Genomic DNA, 21,437 nt, shown 5'->3' on the forward strand with positions numbered 1-21,437 from the left:
TGGTAGAAACTTGGTTGCATGTGTTCTGTGCTACAAACATGAGGTATTAGATGTCATGGATTGTTTACATGTGATGAATAAGCACACAATATTGTGTGCAATAAAAGGTGCAGTATTATACAATTAACACCAATGTGTAACTGAAACATGCAAGTTTACATGTATTAGAAACGCAGGACATGATACATGTGTAACAGAAATATGACAGATTGTTTGTTCACGTTTATTAGAATCACATGATTAGTAGTAACAAGTGTAATTTAAACATACTCTGATGTTACTCATACACTGTAATAACACATGCAATGCAATATATGTAACACAAACATATATGTAATATGTCATAGAAACTTTACGAGATGTGTAATCGAAACATGGGCCGACATTAACAGTGGACCAGTGGCCTGGGGTCACTATGCCGCTGTGTCGAGCCATCACATTGGGCCATGTATAGAGACTGGCCCGCTCGGGTTAGTACAAATTTCAAAGTCAGCGAAAAGTTTCGCCTGCCCAAAAAAAAAAAAAAAGATAACTGAATTTACATTTACAAATTAATTCAATTAATTTCATACGTGAGCTTTTGGGGTTTATTTCAAATGTATTACTGAACAAGGACGGTCGAACAGTCGTTTGGGATTGTAGTTCTTTTACTGTGTGTCGCCTCGAAGTACGTCATCAGCAGCCAATAAAAAGGCGCTGCCCGATAATGTCGCTTTAAGGCGCTCCATCGACGCATGTCGGTGGCAGGCTGACAGATTTAACATGGCTCTCCTTCGTGTGTCACTCAACTCAGCCCAAAACACGACACTAGGTAATAAACAAATGCACTAATTTTTTTGGTTCATATATGAACAAATATTACATAGTACAACCCGGGTTAAGTTTCGGCTAAATAAACCACAAGCATTTTTTGTCTGTCTGTCTGTCTGATATTTTGACAATTGACTGTCACACGAATCTGAAAGTCCACTTGGGAAGTTTGCAATTTAGCAGCAAAGGAAGGAAATCATGCAAATAAGTACTTGATTTTTTATTTTATTTTATTTTGTTTACAATAATGAAGAGAGTGCTATTTAAGTTATAAATATAACATACTACGGTATGTGTCTCATGAATGGTTTTACATACATTGTGATGCATCCACTCTAGCTTTAGAAGCAGTATTATGCACTGCATTTATTAGACTATTTTTTCTTTTGTGGACCCTAGTGTGGATAAGCGGTAAAAAAAATGGATGGATGTTCATCTGTTAATAAGTTAATCCTTTTTTTAAAATGGTATTTAAAAATGTTTTTTGTATCTCCCTCTCGACAAATACCCTGTATGAAAATACAAAAACTAATAAAAACTAAACTAAAAGGAGGCATTTTTGAAAAAACAAAAACAAAAAACAAAGCAATAATAAAAACTAACAAACCTGCTCTCCAAACTAATTAAAACTAAATTCTGAAAAAAAAATCAAAACGAAATAAAAAGTAACTATAATGGACAATCCAGAACTATTATAACCCTGGCCCACAACAAAAATAATTACCGTAATTTTATATTTAAATACAAGACACACAAACGTTTTAGAAATCGCCATCTTATTGCTAAGTGTCAACGGGTACTCCGGTTTCCTCCCACATCCCCAAAACATGCATGGTAGGTTAATTCAAGACTCTAAATTGCCCGTAGGTGTGAATGTGAGTGTGAATGGTTGTTTGCCTATATGTGCCCTGCAATTGGCTGTACCCCGCCTCTCGCCCGAAGATAGCTGGGATAGGCTCCAGCACGCCCTCGACCCTAGTGAGGAGAAGTGGTACGGAAAATGGACGGATGGAGGATGCATTCCACATGTAACAGAAACATACAAGACATTATATATGTGTTACATGTAAAAGAAACACAATGACAGGCTGCATGTGTAAGAGAAATGTAATGACCGGTTGCATGTCAAACAGAAACGTAATGACAGGTTACACGTCTGCTTGAGATGTGTCATCTTGGATTATGTGAACCTACGTTGACACATCACACTCGTTGCTAACTTCCCTTTTGTGTGTGCGCGTGTATGTGTGTGTGTGTGTGCAGTCACACGATTAGGCCGTGAGTGAACTGCTGCTTGTTGTGCTTCTTGAGAAGAGGAGGCCATAAACATGTGAGAGGGAAAGAAATAATTAGTGCCTGGGGGAGCTCGTCACGCTCGTCACCAATAAACTACCTTCCCTGCTGCAATGTGCTGCTACGATGAGTTGTGTTTATATTGTTGTTTTGGGTGGTGGTTGGAATCAGTGCAGGTTCCAGCTCAAAATCTTATTGCAAGATTTTAATTACTGAGATTATGACAACCCCAGCCATTTTGTAACTTGTTCCTCCAGAGCCTCCTGCTTTTTTTTTTTTTTTTTAACAAATCATTACAAATATAGAAGGAATTAACACCCCTACCGAAAATGTTTTTAATTGCCCATATTTAGAGTTTTAACGGTAAAGATATGATCCCAAAACACTAAGATATCATTTCAAATTCATCTTACATTACCCTTGAAAATAAATGGGTAACAGATTATTTGATTTCGAAAATATGCACCAGAAATGCGCATGCGCCAAAGACTCTCTGTAACTTGCACTAACAACCCGGTCTAAAAGAAGATCCACTCTGACATGCAAAGAGTTGTGTTGAGATATATCACTTAAAGTTTGCCTTGAGATATGAGTGACCAAACAAGTTTTTCAAGATAAGAGCCATGGTTCAACCCATTTTGTTTTGTTTTGTTTTTATTTGCGAACAAAATGTTTACATATGTGCGCTTTATTGTGGCAGTGAACTGAACTCTCTTCACAACAACCAGCAGTTTGACAGAAAGTGAACAGTTCTTTAAAAAAAAAAGAGGCTTCAAGCTTCAAGGTGTTATAACCCTTTCAGTGACTGATATTTGAAGACAAACAGTCTATCAGCACATTTAGACATTTAACAATACTCATAAGCATATATTCTTTGTTCTTTGTTATTCTTCGTTATTCCTCTGCGAAAAACAATGAAGATTACTGTCCCTTACTGAGTCACTTTCTGTAGTTGAGAAACTCGTCTTCATTTATGTCTCTATGACTGTATTATACTGCCCTCTGGTGGCCAAGTGGCATACACCAGAAGTAGCCACAGTGAATTAATCATGAAGCACACTGTTTAATTCTATTTAAATATGTTATTAATCTAACCTTTCTGCCACATAGCGGAATAGCATTACATTTTTCTTCCTTTCATTATACGTGGATGGGATAGATACATGAAGAAAGAAACAATATTGGTAGAAAATTAATAATACTTTTTGGACTGATTTAGTGCAATTGGATAGAGTGGTTGGGAATCACTGTACTATAATCTGGGGTTGTCTTGGAATCAATGTAGATTTGACCTCCAATCACAAGAAGACAGCCTGCTTTGTAACTGGTTTCTCTGGAGTTTCCCGCTTTTTTTTCTTTTTTTAATTATTACATTATTGTTATTATCCAACATGCTGCTGGTACTGAGATAGAAGAGCAGGTGAGTGCCAAGGTTCGTCTGAGCTCGTTTGCTCCTCTGATTACAAAAGATCCTCTGATTATATTTCCCCACGAGGACTTCGAGATTAGGGGTGTGGCCCAGGTTTAAAGGCACCCGCTGGTAAAGGGCGGTTATGGATGAAATCTGAGTTATGTGACAGAGGCAAAGACACCCCAACAAAGGACAGAGCTCCAACAAAAGCAGCAACAGTATCTTCTTACTTGCTCGAGGGCTTCTCAGGGCTGAGAACGTAACTAATTCCAAGTCTGGAATTACACTATGGGTTTTAATTTTTTTTTTTTTCTGACGAATGCCAATTTGAATGCATTACATTCACCGAACGCATACAATTACATGTTTAATAAATCAACATGTTAGTAAAGAAATGAAATTAGCTAATTTAATATAGCCTACCATCGCTATTTAGAACATTTTGTTATGCCCATGCAAGTGGTCAAAAATAGACACAGCCGCCCGTGCACTTACAATCGCTTTATTGAACAAACAATAAGAAAACAAAGGTAATAAGCACATTCATTCACAACCTGTTGATGATCATAACTAAGCAGAGTCATTCAACACACAGGCAGCCAGCCAGCTCTACACTCTAATTCCCTGACACCGTCACTCACCAGGCCAGTCCCCGCCTTTTAAAGGTCCCATATTTTGGCCGCATAGGCATTCATAGAGTGACTCCCTAACATGGACTTAGTACAAAAGTGCCAATTTCATTTAAAAAAAAAAAAAACACCTTGGTTTTGTCAGACAAGTGTCCAGTTTTGTATCCGCTTTGTCCATGTTTGGCTAAGATCATTCCCATTTTCCTCGGATTGGTTGGTTCTATGTAGAGGTAGGCGGAGGTAGGCGGTGATCTTCGCTAGTGACGGAGAAATTAGAATGACCTGATTTTAGGCCTCCTGGCAGAAAAACGTGTGTAACTCAGGAATGTGTGGATGATTTTAATTCATGTCACATGTTCACTCAGGCACCATAGAGGTAATAAAACATCTCAAATATTGTAAAAAGTTTTTGGGTAAAATATGGGACTTTTAAAGCCATATATTCAAAGTCACAGATACTATGGTAGAACGTGAGGATAGTGACCCCGAGTTGACAAACAGTAATACATACACCTCACACGCACATATTATTGTGTGTTATGTGTAAATTTTATCCGATTACTCGGATTAATCACTGGGATAATTGGTAGAATAGTTGATTCTAAAAATATTCAAAACCTGCAGCCCTCGTTACACATGTAACAGAAACATAACAACAGGTTACAGGTGTAATAGAAACATGATGACAAGTACAAGTTACCGTACATTGGTTCAGTTGGAAACCTTGTATCTTCAAAACCATCACTTTTCAGGAAACTACAAAAACGACATGTTTGTTGAGGAATTAACATTGCATTGTCAAAGAGAGCAAGCCATTTTCAACCCCTTTAGACTTGTCAATAATTTGTGAAAATAACAGACTCATGTGGGGGCTGACCAATAGTATCAATTTGTGAAAAAATATGAAATTGACCAAATTTGGTCATGAGGTTTCGACCTGACGCTAGGGATGTGTAACATAATGACAGTGTTGCGGCATGTATAATGTAAAATATTTGCCTTGTTTTGCACCAAGACACCGACATGAGCATGGTTAAACATTTCAGTGTTGCCGCCTAATGTGATGTATGCGTGTAGAAGGCCAGCGTGTAGAAGGCCATTATAGTATATTTTCGAAGAGTAAATCCGGATGGGTCTTGCGAGCTTTGGTGGTATGGCGATTGCTATGTCAACTACGTAAATACTGTGGGTCATTTTGCTCTTGGGAGTGACCATCACAGTTATTTTGGTACACTTTTGATAATAAAACACAGATTCCTTTGTGGAAACTGCACTTAAGTGGTCCGCCTCCCAGTTTTCTTACTTAAATGACTCGTTCCTCTCGGCACATCGGCCACTTGCCTCCGCCCGTTCTTATTCCAAAGCTGAGTGCACCCCACCGGTGTCAGGGGGGGATCAGCTGCACCAGTCCCTGCAGGCCACACACACGCACACGCGCGCACACACACACACACACACACACACACACACACACACACACACACACACACACACACAGTGGGCCGGCTGGCAAACAAAGCCTCTGGCACTGCCATGCTTCTCCCCTTCCCACGACGCCCCGAGGGGAAGGCATGGCACCACTGTCACTGCCGCCTCTCCTCGTGAGAAAGACATTGCGGAAGGAAGGGAAGTTAACGTATACATTAATCTTCCCTGAGTCGAGATGCTGGCCGGGCACCTAGAGAACAGCAGGTAGGGGAAAAACAACAGCCTGTCTCCGCGGCGACTGAGGTGTTGACTGTTGTTGCGGTGTACGTCTGCCATGTTTTTTGTTTTTAACGGCTAGCTTCTCCCATTTGCCTCCGCCACACCCATTAACATTGGTTCTACATTAACATGGATGCAGCGATGCCCGGGAGATTGTCCACATCAGCACCCCGGCTGGCAGGAAGCAGTCACAAACCATCATGATGATGATGATGATGATGGTGATATGCACCAGCTTAAAGTCCCCACAGCAAAGAGCAACCAGTTCACTATGTTTCCTAGATAACCATGTATTGTGTTTGTTGCGGAGATTGCAGTCAAGGCTGTAAAATGGTGGCACCAAATGCCAGCCGTTTACTCGAGATGCAAACCAGTAGCCCATCTTCTTTCCTGCTTGATCCTGTGAGGAGTTGACTCATCATTGATAAAGGGGTTGCTACCTCCAGATAAGTCCGAATATAGGGTTTGTTTTTGTCCCGTTTGAGTCAAATTTGATGCTCTAGATTTTGAAATGACTTTTGATTGTGATTCAGATCTGAAACGGCTACACTCTGAAGTAGTTAATTGTTTTGAAGTTTTCATCCATCCATCCATTTTCTGAGCCGCTTCTCCTCACGCGGGTCGCGGGCATGCTGGAGCCTATCCCAGCTAACTGCGGGCAGGAGGCGGGGTACACCCTGAACTGGTTGCCAGCCAATCACATGCCACATATAAACAAAGAACCATTTGCACTCACTTTCACACCTACAGGCAATTTAGAGTCTTCAAATAACCTACCATGCATGCTTTTGAAGTCCGAGTCACTTGATTTTGAGTATCTGCAGTCCCTGATCTGGTTGTGAATATTCTCATTCATCCAGATCATTTCATTCTCAGGGCATTGAATCGATCACAACTGGACTGTTCTGTTTGTCTTAGAAGACGTTTCGCCTCTCATCCGAGCAGGCTTCATCAGACCATGCAACAAAGCTTAGTAAGAACGCACTAGCCAATGTTTGTGTGGAAGACTCACCTATTCATGCTTCAACTTAAGGCTTCTTTATACTCGCGCGGACGGTGACCGCACTGACGTCACTGCGGCTGTCCTACGCATAGATTGCCTTTATACTCGAGCGCAACCCACGCGCGCTGTTTTGAAAGTGTACTGCAGTTTTCCTCCAAGTCGAGGGTGTCGCTACGGCTGGTATTGGATAGGACACCACAGGGTGGAGTTTCCTCTGCATTTTTTTTTGCCATTTCCGGTAGCCGTTTTTACTTTCCTTTCAGTAACAAGGAACAAAGCAACATACTGGTTTTAACCGGAGTGCCCACGCAGGCTCGGGGAGAACATGCAAACTCCACACAGGCGGGTCCGGGGATTGAACCCCGGTCCTCAGAACTATGAGGCAGACGCTCTAACCAGTCGCCCACTGTGCAGCAGTTTGTAATGTATTTTGGTGAAATTTTGCATTGTGCTTTGACTCAACAGCTCAGTGAAATGTTTGCACTTGGCGTGCAAATGTATTTCAGGTTAGACTTATCTAACCGCCACTGTCGAGCCGGAGCTCCCCGGCATCCACATTCTCCGGGCAAAGTGGGAGACATTTCTGCAGTTACGCCATTCTCTCGCTCAGTCTTGCACTCCTTTGAAGACATTGGGCTTTTCCGGGACGTTGCGTTGCTGCCTTCATGTCCCTCACAAGTTGCCGCTAAGAGAGACGCCAATCGCACTTGACGTTCCCTTTGAACAGCGCCGGGAGGCTCGCTAAGGAGTACACATTCCACAGGCGCATTCAGCTGACATGTTTAGATTGTTGCAGAACTTTTAATGGGACCAAATCAAAGTAATTTGTTCACAAAAAGCTGCCCCAGACTGGCTGAGTGTCCCATTTCAAGCGGCTTGCGTGACAAATTAACATAGCAGTCTACATTGTCAGTCTGTGTCCTTTCTTGTCAAGAAACAATGGACTCAAATGTACAACAACAGTCGCACAAGAGCCAAATCAAAGTTATGTTTTCACAAAAGCTGCTTCAAACTGGCCGAGAGTACGACGTGCTAGTGGGTATGGAAAGTATTCAGACGCCCTTAAAATGTTCACTCTTTTTTGTATTGCAGCCATTTGCCAAAATAATTTAAGTTCATTTTTTTCCACATTAATGTACACACAGCACCCCAATATTGACAGAAAAAAAGAAATTGTTGAAATTTTTGCAGATTTATTAAAAAAAGAAAAACTGAAATATCACACAGTCATAAGTATTCAGACCCTTTGCTCAGTATTTAGTAGTAGCACCTTTTTGAGTTAATACAACCATGAGACTTTTTGGGAATGATGCAACAAGTTTGTCACACCTGGATGTGGGGATCACCTGCCATTCCTCCTTGCAGATCTTCTCCAGTTCTGTCAGGTTGGATGGTGAACGTTGGTGGGCAGCCATTTTCAGGTCTTTCCAGAGATGCTCAAAGGGGTTTAAGTCAGGGCTCTGGCTGGGCCATTCAAAACCAGTCACGGAGTTGTTCTGAAGCCAGTCCTTCGGTATTTTAGCTGTGTGCTTAGGGTCATTGTCTTTTTTTAAGGTGAACCTTCAGCCCAGTCTGAGGTTCTGAGCACTCTGGAGAAGGTTTCTTTACCTCTCTCACCAAGGCTCTTCTCCCCTGATTGCTCACTTTGGCCCGACGGGCAGCTCTAGGTAGGGTTCTGATAGTCCCAAACGTCTTCCATTTCAGGATTATGGAGGCCACTGTGCTCTTAGGAACCTTAAGTGCAGCAGAAATCTTTCTGTAACCTTGGCCAGATCTGTGGCTTGCCACAATTCTGTCTCTGAGCTCTTCAGGCAGTTCCTTTGACCTCATGATTCTCATTTGCTCTGACATGCACTGTGAGTTGTAAGGTCTTATATAGACAGGTGTGTGGCAGCACCCGAGTTAAATATATGAGTGTCACAGCAAATGGTCTCAATACTTATGGGTGTGTGATATTTCAGTTTTTCTTTTTTTAATAAATCGGCAGAAATTTCAACAATTATGTTTTTTGTCTGTCAATATGGGGTGCTGTGTGTACATTAATGAGGAAAAAAATAAACTTAAATGATTTTAACAAATAGCTGCAGTATAACAAAGAGTGAAAAATTTAAGGGGATCTGAAAACTTTCCGTACCCACTGTATTTATCCACATAGCTTTACGTGCATAACTTCATTCACATAGATTTAGTTGCATAGCGATACTCGCATAGCTTCTTCCATGTAGCTTTGTCCACATACTGTAAAATGATCCGCATAGCTTTTTGTGCACAGCTTTACCTGCATAGCTTTGGCCGTACAGTTTTACTTGCACAGCTTTGTCCACGTAGCTTTACCCACGTAGTTTTAACCAAGTAGCTTTACCCACGTAACCTAAGCTGCGTATATTTTGTCCACATAAGCTTTACCCAGATAGCTTTGGCCTCACAGTTTTACTTGCACAGCTTTGTCCGCATAGGTTTGTCCCCACGGCTTTAGCCGTCCAACTTAAGCCACACAGCTTTCGTTGTGTAGATTTGTCTGTATAGTCTTACCCGCATATTTGACCACACAGCTTTGTTGGCATAGATTTGTCCATAAAGCTTTGTCTGCGATGCTTTGTCCGCATGTATTTATCCACATAGCGTTTTTGTAGCTTCATCTACAGATCTTTTTCCTCACAGCGTTGTCCGCATAGTGTTGTCCACATAGCTTTGTCCACATAGGTTTACACATGGACGGCTTAATTTTTGGAAACAGAACCCCCCCCCCCCCCCCAAAAAAATCATTCTCTCTCTCCTTTTCCGTGTGTGCCGTATGCTGCCTTCTCCTGTAACATTTGCTCTGCCCAGTTTGCGGTCCCGGCCCGTTGCCCGGTGTTGACGCTTGTGGAGTTATTCAATTGCAGTTTTTGTGTCTGTGCATACATGTAGCTTAATGTGTTCAGTGAATGTAAACACAGCCATATTGGATGTGTCACTTGAAATGTCTTGGATTGTGTGATTCTGGAGTTGTTGTTTTTTTTTTTTCCTCTGAATCTGTGCCAATTTTTAACATGTTTACCAGGGGCCGTGACGCCAGTTGTCCCTCTTGCAACGTTCTTCCGACAGTGACTCAGGAAGCATCGTGCTGATTTTTACGGAGGATTGTCTGTATTGTTTTCAGACAATTTGTATCAAACTGGCAGCCTTTCCAACTTTCTATTTTAGCCACAGTCTGGTTTCTCTCATGCTAACTCTCCTTAGCCGGTTAGCTTCTCTTTTTTTTTTTTTTAGGATTGAAGGATCTGAATGTGAAATAAATAAAAGCTTAAGGAGACTTTATAAATTTTGTTGGTCTTTGATGGGCCAGTCATTCCTGTTTTTCAATTTGAGGAACTGCGAATCACAACAGCAGCAGATTTTTTTTCTCACGTCCTGTTTCGAGCATTTCCTGTTCTCTCGAACTGTTACTGTCGTACTGCGGACATACGCATTAAGACGACACGTAGGGATGCTTCTGTTGGTTTAATGGGCTGACCTCCACGTAGACCTTTCCTAAGACATACATACACAAAATGGCCTCTTTGTTCATTGTCAACATTGTACAATGTCCAACCACTTTCATTTCACATATATTGACACTTTTCAAAAAGTTTAAATATCATGGAAAAGTTTATTTCCATAATTCCATTCAAAAAGTTAAACTTTCAAAGATTATAGATTCAGGGCCCACAATTTTAAAAAAAATTAAGTATTTATTTGTTTATTTTTACATAATTTGCCCAAATTGTGTAATAATAAACAAAGCTCATGAAACCCACAAAATCAGAAATTCTAAAAATTAGAATACTGTGAAGATATCAGCCCAAATTTTCACACACTAATCATCTACTAAACTCAAAGCACCTGCACAGGTTTCCCTAGGTGTCATTAAATTGCTTCAGTTTGGTTCAATTGTCTCAGTTGGGTTCAATATGGGGAAGACTGCAGACTTGACAACTGGCCAGAACACCATCATTGATATCCTCCATAGGATGGGTAAGCCACAAAAGTTCATAGCTAAGGAGGCTGGCTGTTCACAGAGTGCTGTGCCCAAGGATATCTACGGAAAGTCTAGTGGAAGGACAAAATATGTCAAGAGAAGATGCACCAGCAAAAGAGATGACTGTGGGCTTCAGCGGATTATCAAACAGAGACAATTCAAGAATCTAGCAGAGATCCAGAAAGAGTGGAATGAGGCGGGAGTCACAGCTTCAAAATCCATCACATTCAGACGCAACCGGGAGCTGGGCTACAACTGTCGGGTTCCTCGGGTCAAGCCGCTTCTGAGCCTTAGCCAACGTAGGAAGTGTCTCAACTGGAACTGTACTGTTGGTCCTCTTTTCCGATGAAAGTAAAGTGTGCATTTCTTTCGGGAATCAAGGTCCAAGGGTTTGGAGGAAGACTGTTGAAGAACAGAATCCAAGTTGCTTGCGCTCCAGTGTGAAATATCCACAGTCAGTCATGATTTGGGAAGCAATGTCCAGTGCAGGTGATGATAAACTCTGCTTTCTTAAATTCAAGGTTACCGCAACAGTCTACCAGAATGTTTTAAAGGACTTCATGATTCTTTCTGCTGATGATCTGTATGGAGATGCAGATTTCATCTTCCAGCACCAAAACCTAGTTTGATGCCCATGCCATCACAATGCTTGACTGGCCAGCCAACTCGCCGGATCTAAACCCCATTGAGAATCTATGGGGTATTATCAAGAGGAAAATGAGGGGCACCAGACCCAAAAACAAAGAAGAACTGACAGCAAGGTTCAAGGAAATCTGGGCTTCCATGACTGTCCAGGCAATACCACAGACTGACTGCCTCAATGGCACGGCGTATCCAGGCAGTGATTAAAGCAAAGGGATTACCAACCAAGTACTGAAGCTTAACATAGCTTTGAAAGTACCATATTTTGATTGATTTAATGTGACCCTATTTTTTTTTCTAAAATAATTGAAACGTAAATGGTGATTTCTTCACAGTATTCAAATTTTTTGAATTCCTGATTTTGTGGGTTTTATGATCTGGAAGCCGAAATTATGTAAAAATAAACAAAGAAATACTTTAAATTGTTTAAATTGTGGGCCCTCAATCTATACTCTATGAAAGTTTAACTTTTTTAATGGAATTATGGGGGGAAAAAAATACTTTTCCATGAAATTCAAATTTTGGGGAAAAGGTCTGTACATGTACGCTAAAAAGTGCAATAACCTCTCCCATAATCATATGGCACTTTTCCATTAACATTTTATTTTCCATTCCTCAAAATTGGAAAGTTGCTCCTCAAATGAGGAAATGATGATCAGCAAAACTGCTCCTCAAAGAAGAAAAAGTATAGTTTTATTTTAGCATGATTTCGATGTCTTTGGTGTGACACTGATTCTTTTTTGGTTTTAGTGCAACATGAGCATGACTGAAATGTTTTAATGCATGTTTTTTTTTAGCAAGATGTAGATGTTTTTTAGCATATGAAAATTAAACAATTATACAAATTAAATGACATTTGCGATTTCTAGTGTCAACATCTTGTTGATCTATAAGAAGGAATGGAGACAATTTTAAAAACATCCAGAAATGGTTCGTGGTAAACTTATTTCATTGGTTGCCACCATTTCTCAATACTGCCACCCCTGGTTTCCTGTTTTATTGCAATATTTGTTACATTAGCAAGATATCAGATGCTGACTGCAAGTTATATTATTGCTGATTCCCATGATTTATTGTATTTATTTATTTATTTTTTACTCACAGAGATATTCATCTGTTCATTGTGCTGAATTTGAGCTTTGATGGCTTCTCCTAGCATCTTTAACTTGCAAACAGTCCTCAGTATGGCAGCCTGAAGCTGTACTGACAAACTATACTGCGGAGTGTGGACATTATTAAAACATCAAAGAGGCCGGGAGCATGTTTGTGAACATCAACTTTCTACTGTGGACTCGTGCATTGATCTGATGATTGAATTTATTCATAATTTAACGAGTGAACATCGGGCAACTAAGCCTTTAGATCGAAGAACAGTAATCCTTGACGTGATTCTCATCATTTTTTTCCCTGGGAACTGAACGTTTGTTTTTTTCCCCCACATTACAAATAACAGGGGTTACCTTAGCTATTTGAGACACAATAATGCAAACACAATAATAAGCAGTTAAAAATAAAGTGTTCCGCCTCATATTTGCGATTTACTACTCACAAGTTTTTTACCTATCCTATACCACAAGATGATGCCAAAGCCATTTTGTCTAATATAAAAGTAGTTTTTTGGCACCATTTTGTGGCATCTTGTTTTCAAATAACTAAGTTGAAGTTTGGGGAGAAGTTTTTCCAATTCCCAGGCAAATATAATCGTGCATTGGTACCATCTTGGTGCCATGGAACGATGTTGAAGTGAGTTGAAGAGCTTCATTTAGACCAGGGGTCTGAAACTGGCGGTCCGCAAATGGCCGGTATTTTGTGGCCCCCACCTTAATATGAAAGTTTAATGTTAGTGCGGCCCTCGAGTTTTATATGAATGGCACTTTTACAGTGTTGTGTCCGGAGCTGACGAACCTAACAATCACAGTGGGGTATATGGCTCTCGGGGGCGTGACATCGACCGGGCTTGATGCAAGCAGAGAAACATTTTTCAATGAATGTAAGTGACAGCAGTGTTGCCATGGAGATTTTTCTTCTGTGGCTGGATAGGCAAACGCGGACATTCGTCCCAGCGCGCTGTGTTCACAACACATCCAAAAAAAAAGTGGTTTAAGTTGCTGCCCAGCGTGACATTATACGACGTATATGGGTTATGTCTCTCTCTGAATAAATCAAAGTGATGCGTGCGCGGCGAGATAAAAGATGGTTAGGGAACTCGTTGGTGTGGTCTGCGGTCTGAGTCCGGTCAGATCTGTGTGGGTGTGGGCTGGAGTCGGGCTGAGCGCGCCGCGTGTCGCGAGTCGTGGCCCCCCAGCCACTCCCATGCTAAATGGAAAAAAGAAAAGGCGCTTGAATGGCATGGCAGTGGATGGGTGTTGCGGCGCGTTCGGTCTGGTTGTGGCGTACCCTCGCGTGGATCTGGTCTGGTCAGCGTCCTTGTTTATCTTATTTTGTGTTAAAAAATAAAAAAGACGTTTGAGAAGATTGGATTTTTTCTTTTTTCTTAATTTAAATTGCGCGTGCGTGCATGTGCGCGAGGCTGCGACCCATCCTCAGGCTGACTCTGCCTCCAGCGGCCCCAAGGTAAATTGAGTTTGAGACCCCTGATTTAGACCAAAGTAGTGCTTTAGTGACATCTTTTAGCATCTTGGTGCCAAGGAACTAAGTTAAAGTGAGGGAAGGAGCTTCTCCAAAGCACAGGCTAATTTAAAAGTAGTGACTTGGCACCATTTTGTGGCATCTTACTGCCAAGGAACTTTGTTGAAGTGAGGGGGGGGAGCTTCTCCAAAGGCCTTGCTAATATAAAAGTAGTGCTTTAGCATCAGCTTTAGCATCTTGATATGCCAAACCTATGAGGTGGGATGGATTATCTCGACAAAGGAGAAATGCTCACTAACACAGATTTAGACAGATTTGTGAACAATATTTGAGGGAAATGGCCTTTTGTGTATGTAGAAAAAGTTTTAGATCCTGGAGTCCAGCTCACGAAAAATGGGAGCAAAAACAAAAATGTTGCGTTTATATTTTTGTTCAGTATAGTTTGACACCTGTGGCATAGAGTGACCAACTTTGAAGAGCAAAATAAATAGCAGGCAAATAGGTGTCGAGAGACAATTCAATACTGTAATATGTTATAACACTAGACAACCACACAGGGACCGGAAACCAGAAAAGAATTATTATGTCACCGGTAGTACCCTTAATCACTTGAGAAAATCTACATTCATATTATTCTATTGAATTATATAAATGTAATATTCAAATAAGATAATGATTGTTAGTCCCACAATGGGGGAATTTACATTGTTTCAGCAGCAATAGTGGATACAGGAAATACAAAAGTAGCGTGCAAGAGTAGACATTTGGCTGCAAATGCGTCCTCCATTACAAGGTTGATGCAATAAATACATGAAAATAACAAATATTAAAGCCATGATTGATTAACAATCACGATTATAGAGTAATGATTATGTTGTGCAATTGAACAGTAAGCATTTTTATTTATGCTATTAGATAATATTCTGCAATAACATGTTCCACGGTTAAGTTTCTTGACATAATTTTAAAAATAGGGAAATTCAGACGAATTGTCATTGTCAATTCTATCGGTTGTTTCGGTTTTCAGCCCTGCGTTCCTCAATTTTGTATTTCGGTATCAGTCAAGAATTTTCATTTCGGCACATAACTAACAACACTCTCAATCAATCATACTTTATTATGTACATAGCTCTTTTTATGCACAGAATGTTGCATGAAGTGCCTTACACACAAAAAACAAGCAAACTACCACAATTCGGATAGTTTTCGCGGGATGTTTTTAACATGACTTTGTTTAGTGTGACATGTTTTTTTTTTCTTGGCATGACTCATGATTTTAGCATGATACGTCTTTTCATGTCTCAGATTTTTTCAGTGTGATTTCTTCATCAGAGCTCCCATTCATTGATTAGATACACCATCTAATGAAGTGTCCAGTGAGTGTTTTGCATAGCCTTCTGATGAGCTTGCGTGAATCTCAGTAGCGTCATGTGGTTGTGTTCAGGGCGAGCTTCGTCCTGAGCAAGCCTCTGAAGATGAACATGGTGAAGAGGATCATGGGGCGGCCGCGTCAGGAGGAGTGCAGCCCCCAGGACAACGCCCTGGGCCTGATGCACCTGCGCCGACTCTTCTCCGAACTCTGCCACCCTCCCAGACACATGACGCAGAAGGAGCAGGAGGAGAAGCTCTACATGATGCTGCCCGTCTTCAACAGGGTACGTAAAGTAGCGGGCGGACAATACTGCTTCAACGATTAATCGAATAACTCAAATAATTAGATTTCCAAAAAAACATTCATACATGATGGCCACAACTGACACCCACCCGACTGGCTAATTGTTAGCCAGTTAACAGCCAGCCGCTAACCTGAGCTCACAACAGCCAACTGTACTTGCATGGTGTGGGGCTGTAATTTCAGAAAAATACCTGCACCTCACGTGCATAATTTTTATTGTTATTATGTCGACTTTACATCGATCTGATGGGCTTGATCAGTATCAGCTGATAATTTGCATTTTATGCTGATTGGCATTAATGTCATAATTCGCCGATCTGATCGCTCCGCAAAAGACATTTACCTCACGTCGCTGTCATATACAGTATATTTGAATCCAATAGCTACTTTATTTTTAGCCTTGTTGTGTCTCTTTTGAAGTCATTTACAATCACTGGGCTTTGTCAAATCAAACGGGACCGGATACACTCGTTACCACGGCCACGACAACAACAATGGATCGCGTGTGTATTGTGTTGGTCAAAAAAGAACAAAATGGGGAAAAACGTGTGGTGGTGGTGGTGGTCACTGGTGCTCAGGAGAAGACGTTCGTTCAAGGATTGCTTGAGGTATTTTCACATAATTTTCATATGATACGGCTCACAAGCAACCAACAAAACATTATGTACCCTAGCGAGCTAGTGTTAGCACTATCGGTTGTACGTAAATATGCAGTAAATATGTAAATTTAATTACAAAAAAGTAAGTTAATTACAGTAAGTTAGCACCCATTATATCTATCATGTTGTAATGTTGGTTTGACCTGACTGATTAGAATACATGACCTGACTAGAGAACATTTTTGAAGATGGAGTACACAAGTATATACAGTTAATGAACAAGTCATTTAAATAATCTTCATTTCATAGCGTTTCTCTTAGTTGTACTGCGTCTGGGTTTGTAGTACTGCGTGTTAATTATTTTGTCCAATCAGATTTCAGCCAATCAATCTAATCAGTCCAGGGCCGTGACTATCAGTAGCGCTGGCCCATGTAGCTTCAATTACTGTATATTAGCAGAGGGACCATTTCTTTCACCCATTAGATTTCAAACTCCTCCTCACAGGGTCAGACAGAGGGAATACGATGTCAGTATTTTTCCATCCAATAATTGGTTGGTCAGAGCAAAGCTGTCCAACCATCAAAACACGCCTGTAGCGATCTGCAAACTTTAATACATTTAATAATTTGCATCTCTGGTGAGTATGAAGTAATGTTTTTAATTTTTAAAATGCTTTTGTCCCTTATATTATACAAATATTTGTCTTGAACAGATCCATATGACGTACGCATCACAGTTGCGCACTGTTAAAAAACATTTTCGTAAAGTATTAATGGTTTCTGTGTTTTTTGTTTTGTTTTGTTTTAACGTGTGTCTGCTGTCAGGTGTTCGGGAACGCGGCGCCCAGCAGCATGACGGAGAAGTTCTCGGACCTGCTGCAGTTCACAACACAGGTGTCCCGCCTGATGGTGACCGAGATCAGACGCAGGGCCTCCAATAAATCCACTGGTCAGTGAGACGTGGGTTACACCTTAGACTGGTCGCCACCCAATCACAGGGCACATACTGTATAGACATTAGACAAACAATAATTCACACTCACCTTTAAACCTATGGACAATTTAGATTGTTCAGTGAAGCTAACATGCATGTTTTTGGAATGCAGTATATATGTTGGAGAGACTAGGGTTGGACTGTATAGGTGATTGGCTCAATATAAGTATACTCCGTTCGGGGTGTCGATCAGAACACAATGGATATGAAAGTGGAGTTGGGTCTAGCAGCTTTAATGCCGTTGCAGGCACAGGTAGGCACAGAACAGGCGTTTCAGTATGGCAGGCAGGCATGACTCCTTTTTACTTGAGTCACATTATTGTCAAGTAACAGTACTCTTACTTAAAGACAATGTTTGTCTCCTCTACCCACCTCTGGAACGGACGTCCTCTATTGCTACTCTTACGCTTTAGCAACATTTTTCCTCATCAGATCAGCCCGTGTCGTATTTGTTGCACTGGTCTTTTGTATTTTCGCGTTGAGGTGCTGCGGGTCGTGGCCCTGGTTGCGGTTCCAGCGGAACCGCGAAGCACACGTAACATCGGGGACAAGAGTTGATCCGCTAGTAGATCTTGTATTAATTACGAAACGTGGCTACAATTATCTAACTCGTTTACGCATGTTAATGCTAAATGTATTAAGCGACGGAGCGATGTTAAGGATTATGTCACAACACAGAATGAACTAACTTCAAATTCAGAAATGGCCGATAAAAACAGAAAAATGTATTTAATATTTTCCTGGAGGATGCATTTGGGATTAGCCTTTGAAGTTGGTAGTAGTGAAAAATGAAATGAAACAGACAATGACTTTAGCCAATTATTTTCCAGAATGATAGTGGCACAGCTTGAAGCAGGCATCAGGTGTAGGTGGACATGGGCCTGGCTCAGGTTGGAGGCCAAAACAAAAAAGCAAAGAAATGAGGCAAATTATTTTTAATCTTAAATTTCTACATCAACATGTACTTGAGCGTGGTAAATAAATATTTTTCTGCGTGAAGAAATATATTTTTCCCCCTTATTGTACTCTTCAGTGTCTTCCAGATTGCTTAATTTATTTTAAAATAAAAAATATATATAAAATGTTTTTTTTGCCACCTTTTTTATGCCTTTGGTGTTTGCACGTCTGTTCTCTTCTTCTTCGATGGTTGTAGGAGCAACTTCCAACTGTTTCTGCGACCCTGTCAGCATGGCATAATACACCAATTGCAGTTAAAAATGACACCCACTGTCGACATGTAATCTTGTTTTATTTGAACTTAACTGCTAAATCCAGGAGCTAAAACTCTCCTGTTTTTTGTATCACATTTTCAGGATGATTTATAGCTGTCTAAACACCCCCTTTCCTCCAGTGAGATGTCCTCCTCCATGTATTAAAATTTGCGTGTGTGTGTATGTGTGTGTGGACAGAGGCGGCCAGCCGTGCCATCGTTCAATTCTTGGAGGTGAACCAGAGTGAGGAGGCCAGTCGCGGCTGGATGCTCCTCACCACCATCAACCTGTTGGCCTCCTCGGGGCAGGTCAGTGCAACCTTCTACCATGCTTAAATGAGTATTGCAAGATATCTGTGAGAGAAGTCACTTGGTTGTTGAAGGTGGCCTGCAAAAAATTGCTAAAGTAGCTTAGGTCAGCTGCTAATCATATCACCACCATGTATTTATGTGTATGGTGGAGTGATACCGCGCCTGGTTTTACAGCTGGGTCAATGTTTGAAAGAAGAACAACAATCTTTTACTCCGTCTGTTTGTGTGTGTGTGTGTGTGTCCCCCCAACTGTGTCTGCTTGGGTCTGTGTGTCCGACCCATTGAGTGTGTGTGCGTTTGTACATGTCTGACCAAGTGTGTGTTTGTGTGTGTTTGTGTCAAACTGATTTTGTGTATGTGTTCCTGACCAAAACTGTGTGTGTTTTTGATGATTGTGTGTGTGTGTGTCCGACCAAGAGTGTATGTGTTTTTCCGACCGAGTGTGTGTTTGTGAGTATGTCTGACGGAGCGAGTGTATCTTTTGGATGTGTTCATGTGTGCCAATTGAATGTGTGTCGGCATGACAAACAGCATTTGGCCTACATTCAGGCCGATTTCACCGCCGCCTTCCTTCCTCTTAGTCTTCCTCACTCATACGCTAAGCAATATTGTATTCTTTCATCCAACACACACACACACACACACACACGTTTTTTTTTCTTTCAGAAAACAGTGGACTGCATGACGACCATGTCTGTGCCATCCACACTGGTCAAATGTCTCTACCTGTTCTTCGACCTCCCGCACATGGCGGAGGCCCCCGTGGGCCCCACCGCGCCCCCTCCAATCCCGCCCCTGCCCCCTCAGACATCTCCGCCGCCCTCCCAGGAGAAGACGCTGGGCCCGGGCCACCTCACCGAGCTTCCGCTGGCCGACCGCAGAGCACTGCTACAGAAAGTCTTTGTCCAGGTAAAAGAGCAGAGCACAGACGTCATACTGTAATAGAAGATCTTTGAAGGTCAGAAATCACTTGAATGGACAATTATGCCACAATCGGATGGAGACTGGACCCAAGAGCAGGCGGAGGCTGAGAGGTTGTGATTAACAGTTTATCGAAAAGGGAAATGTAGGTGGTCCTTGGGATGCACTGGCGGGTTGTTGAGGCAGAGAATGCGTGGCAGGGAGTGACAAGGACGGGTGGCTGGCTCGAGGGCGAGGTGGCAGAGATCCACTTGACGAGGGACACGGAGGATACACGGACGACAAGGAAGGACACGAACGTCAGAACGACGACAAGGAATTGAGTAGACTTACTTAGAGAGTGAAAAGCCGTGGTACCGCTGTAGAAGCCGCAATAGTCTGGCAAGAGTTTCCGGGATCTGGCAGGCTTAAATGCAGGTGGTAACGAGGGCTGATTGCTGACAGGTAAGCAGCCGAGGAAGGTGCCGGAAAGAGAGAGGGGAGGGGAGCGAGAGGGTGCAAAGCTCCACCCAGGCTCCAACAATGGTACTGCAGGGCAGCTCATGACAAATTAAAGCATTCACACTTCTGAATTAGGGTTTCGAGCCAAGGTTAGGGTTTCAAATGAGGGTTAGAAGTCAACCTCATTGTTTCAAATCAGAGTTTCAAGCCTGGTTTAAGGTTTCAAGACAAGGTTTGCCTTCATATTAGAGTTTCAAGCAGTGGAGTTTCAAAATTGGGTTTCAGTGTTGAATTTGGATTTTAAACCAGGTTTTGGGGTTACAATTAGGGTTTCAAACCTAAATGAGGGTTTCAATAATGTTTTAAATTTGGGTTTGAACTCAAAAGGTAGGCTTTCAAATATTGATTCAAACAGAGGTTAGGATTTCAAATTAGGATTTCAAGACAAGATTAGGCTTTCAAGTTAGGGTTTCAAACAAGGGTGAGATTTTCAAAGCAAGGGTTAGGATTTCAAATGAGAGTTTAAAGTTGTAGTTAAGGTTTCAATTAGGGATGTCCCAATCCAACTTTTTCACTTTCAGTCCGATAGCGATATTGCAGCCTTAAGTTTTGGCCGATCCTGATATTGGTCTGATCTAATTTCAGCAATAATCATACACAATTTACCTATTTTGTGATATGGAATGTTAGAAAATGCTTGATCAAGTGATATTACTCAGAGAACAATAATCAGTAACAGTAGGTATGAAAAGAAACTGACCGATGTATTATTAACCAATGGGTCACATGAAATAACTGCTGTGCACATCTTGACCTTTGAGCGACAGCACGCAATGAGATACACACTTGCAGTAACAAAGAAAGTAGAAGTCACGGTCGAATATTGTTATTATAACTTGTTTTTCACAGATTTTGAAGAATATATGTATGCCAGAGAGTATTGTTATATTGCCCGTTTGTATGTTTTATACAGCGTTTGTGTACCAATAATTATTTTGAGAGCTATCAGTGCCACAAGTTCGATACTAATTTTCGTTAGCTTGTCGATGGTGTTTTTCATTCATTGTGTTTTGCGATTTTTGTGAACAAAAATGAAGAAAGAAACTAAGTCTATGACGGATTTTAACATTAACTAGGTATAATTATTTTGTCATGACTGTTTACTTTTACAGTGAACTTTAACTGGAGTGTCAATAAACGA

At 41.3% G+C, this 21,437-nt stretch overlaps 1 protein-coding gene across 2 annotated transcripts in view; it reads left to right on the forward strand.

Annotated features, from left to right (window-relative positions):
• wdfy3 (WD repeat and FYVE domain containing 3) overlaps window positions 1-21,437 on the forward strand; it is a 109,982-nt gene that overhangs the window by 1,651 nt on the left and 86,894 nt on the right. Inside the window, exons 2-5 of one of the 2 annotated variants that reach the window (XM_061672726.1) lie at window positions 15,529-15,739; window positions 17,184-17,307; window positions 18,762-18,871; window positions 19,541-19,783. In XM_061672726.1, the coding sequence (XP_061528710.1) occupies window positions 15,560-15,739; window positions 17,184-17,307; window positions 18,762-18,871; window positions 19,541-19,783 (657 nt within the window). In that variant the 5' untranslated portion in view covers window positions 15,529-15,559. Of the gene's footprint in view, window positions 1-15,528; window positions 15,740-17,183; window positions 17,308-18,761; window positions 18,872-19,540; window positions 19,784-21,437 lie in introns of those variants that run through there. The other variant, XM_061672725.1, reaches the window with a different exon arrangement.

This window comes from Phycodurus eques, chromosome 3 (assembly GCF_024500275.1).
Source record: "Phycodurus eques isolate BA_2022a chromosome 3, UOR_Pequ_1.1, whole genome shotgun sequence".
Classification (NCBI taxonomy): Eukaryota; Metazoa; Chordata; class Actinopteri; order Syngnathiformes; family Syngnathidae; genus Phycodurus; species Phycodurus eques.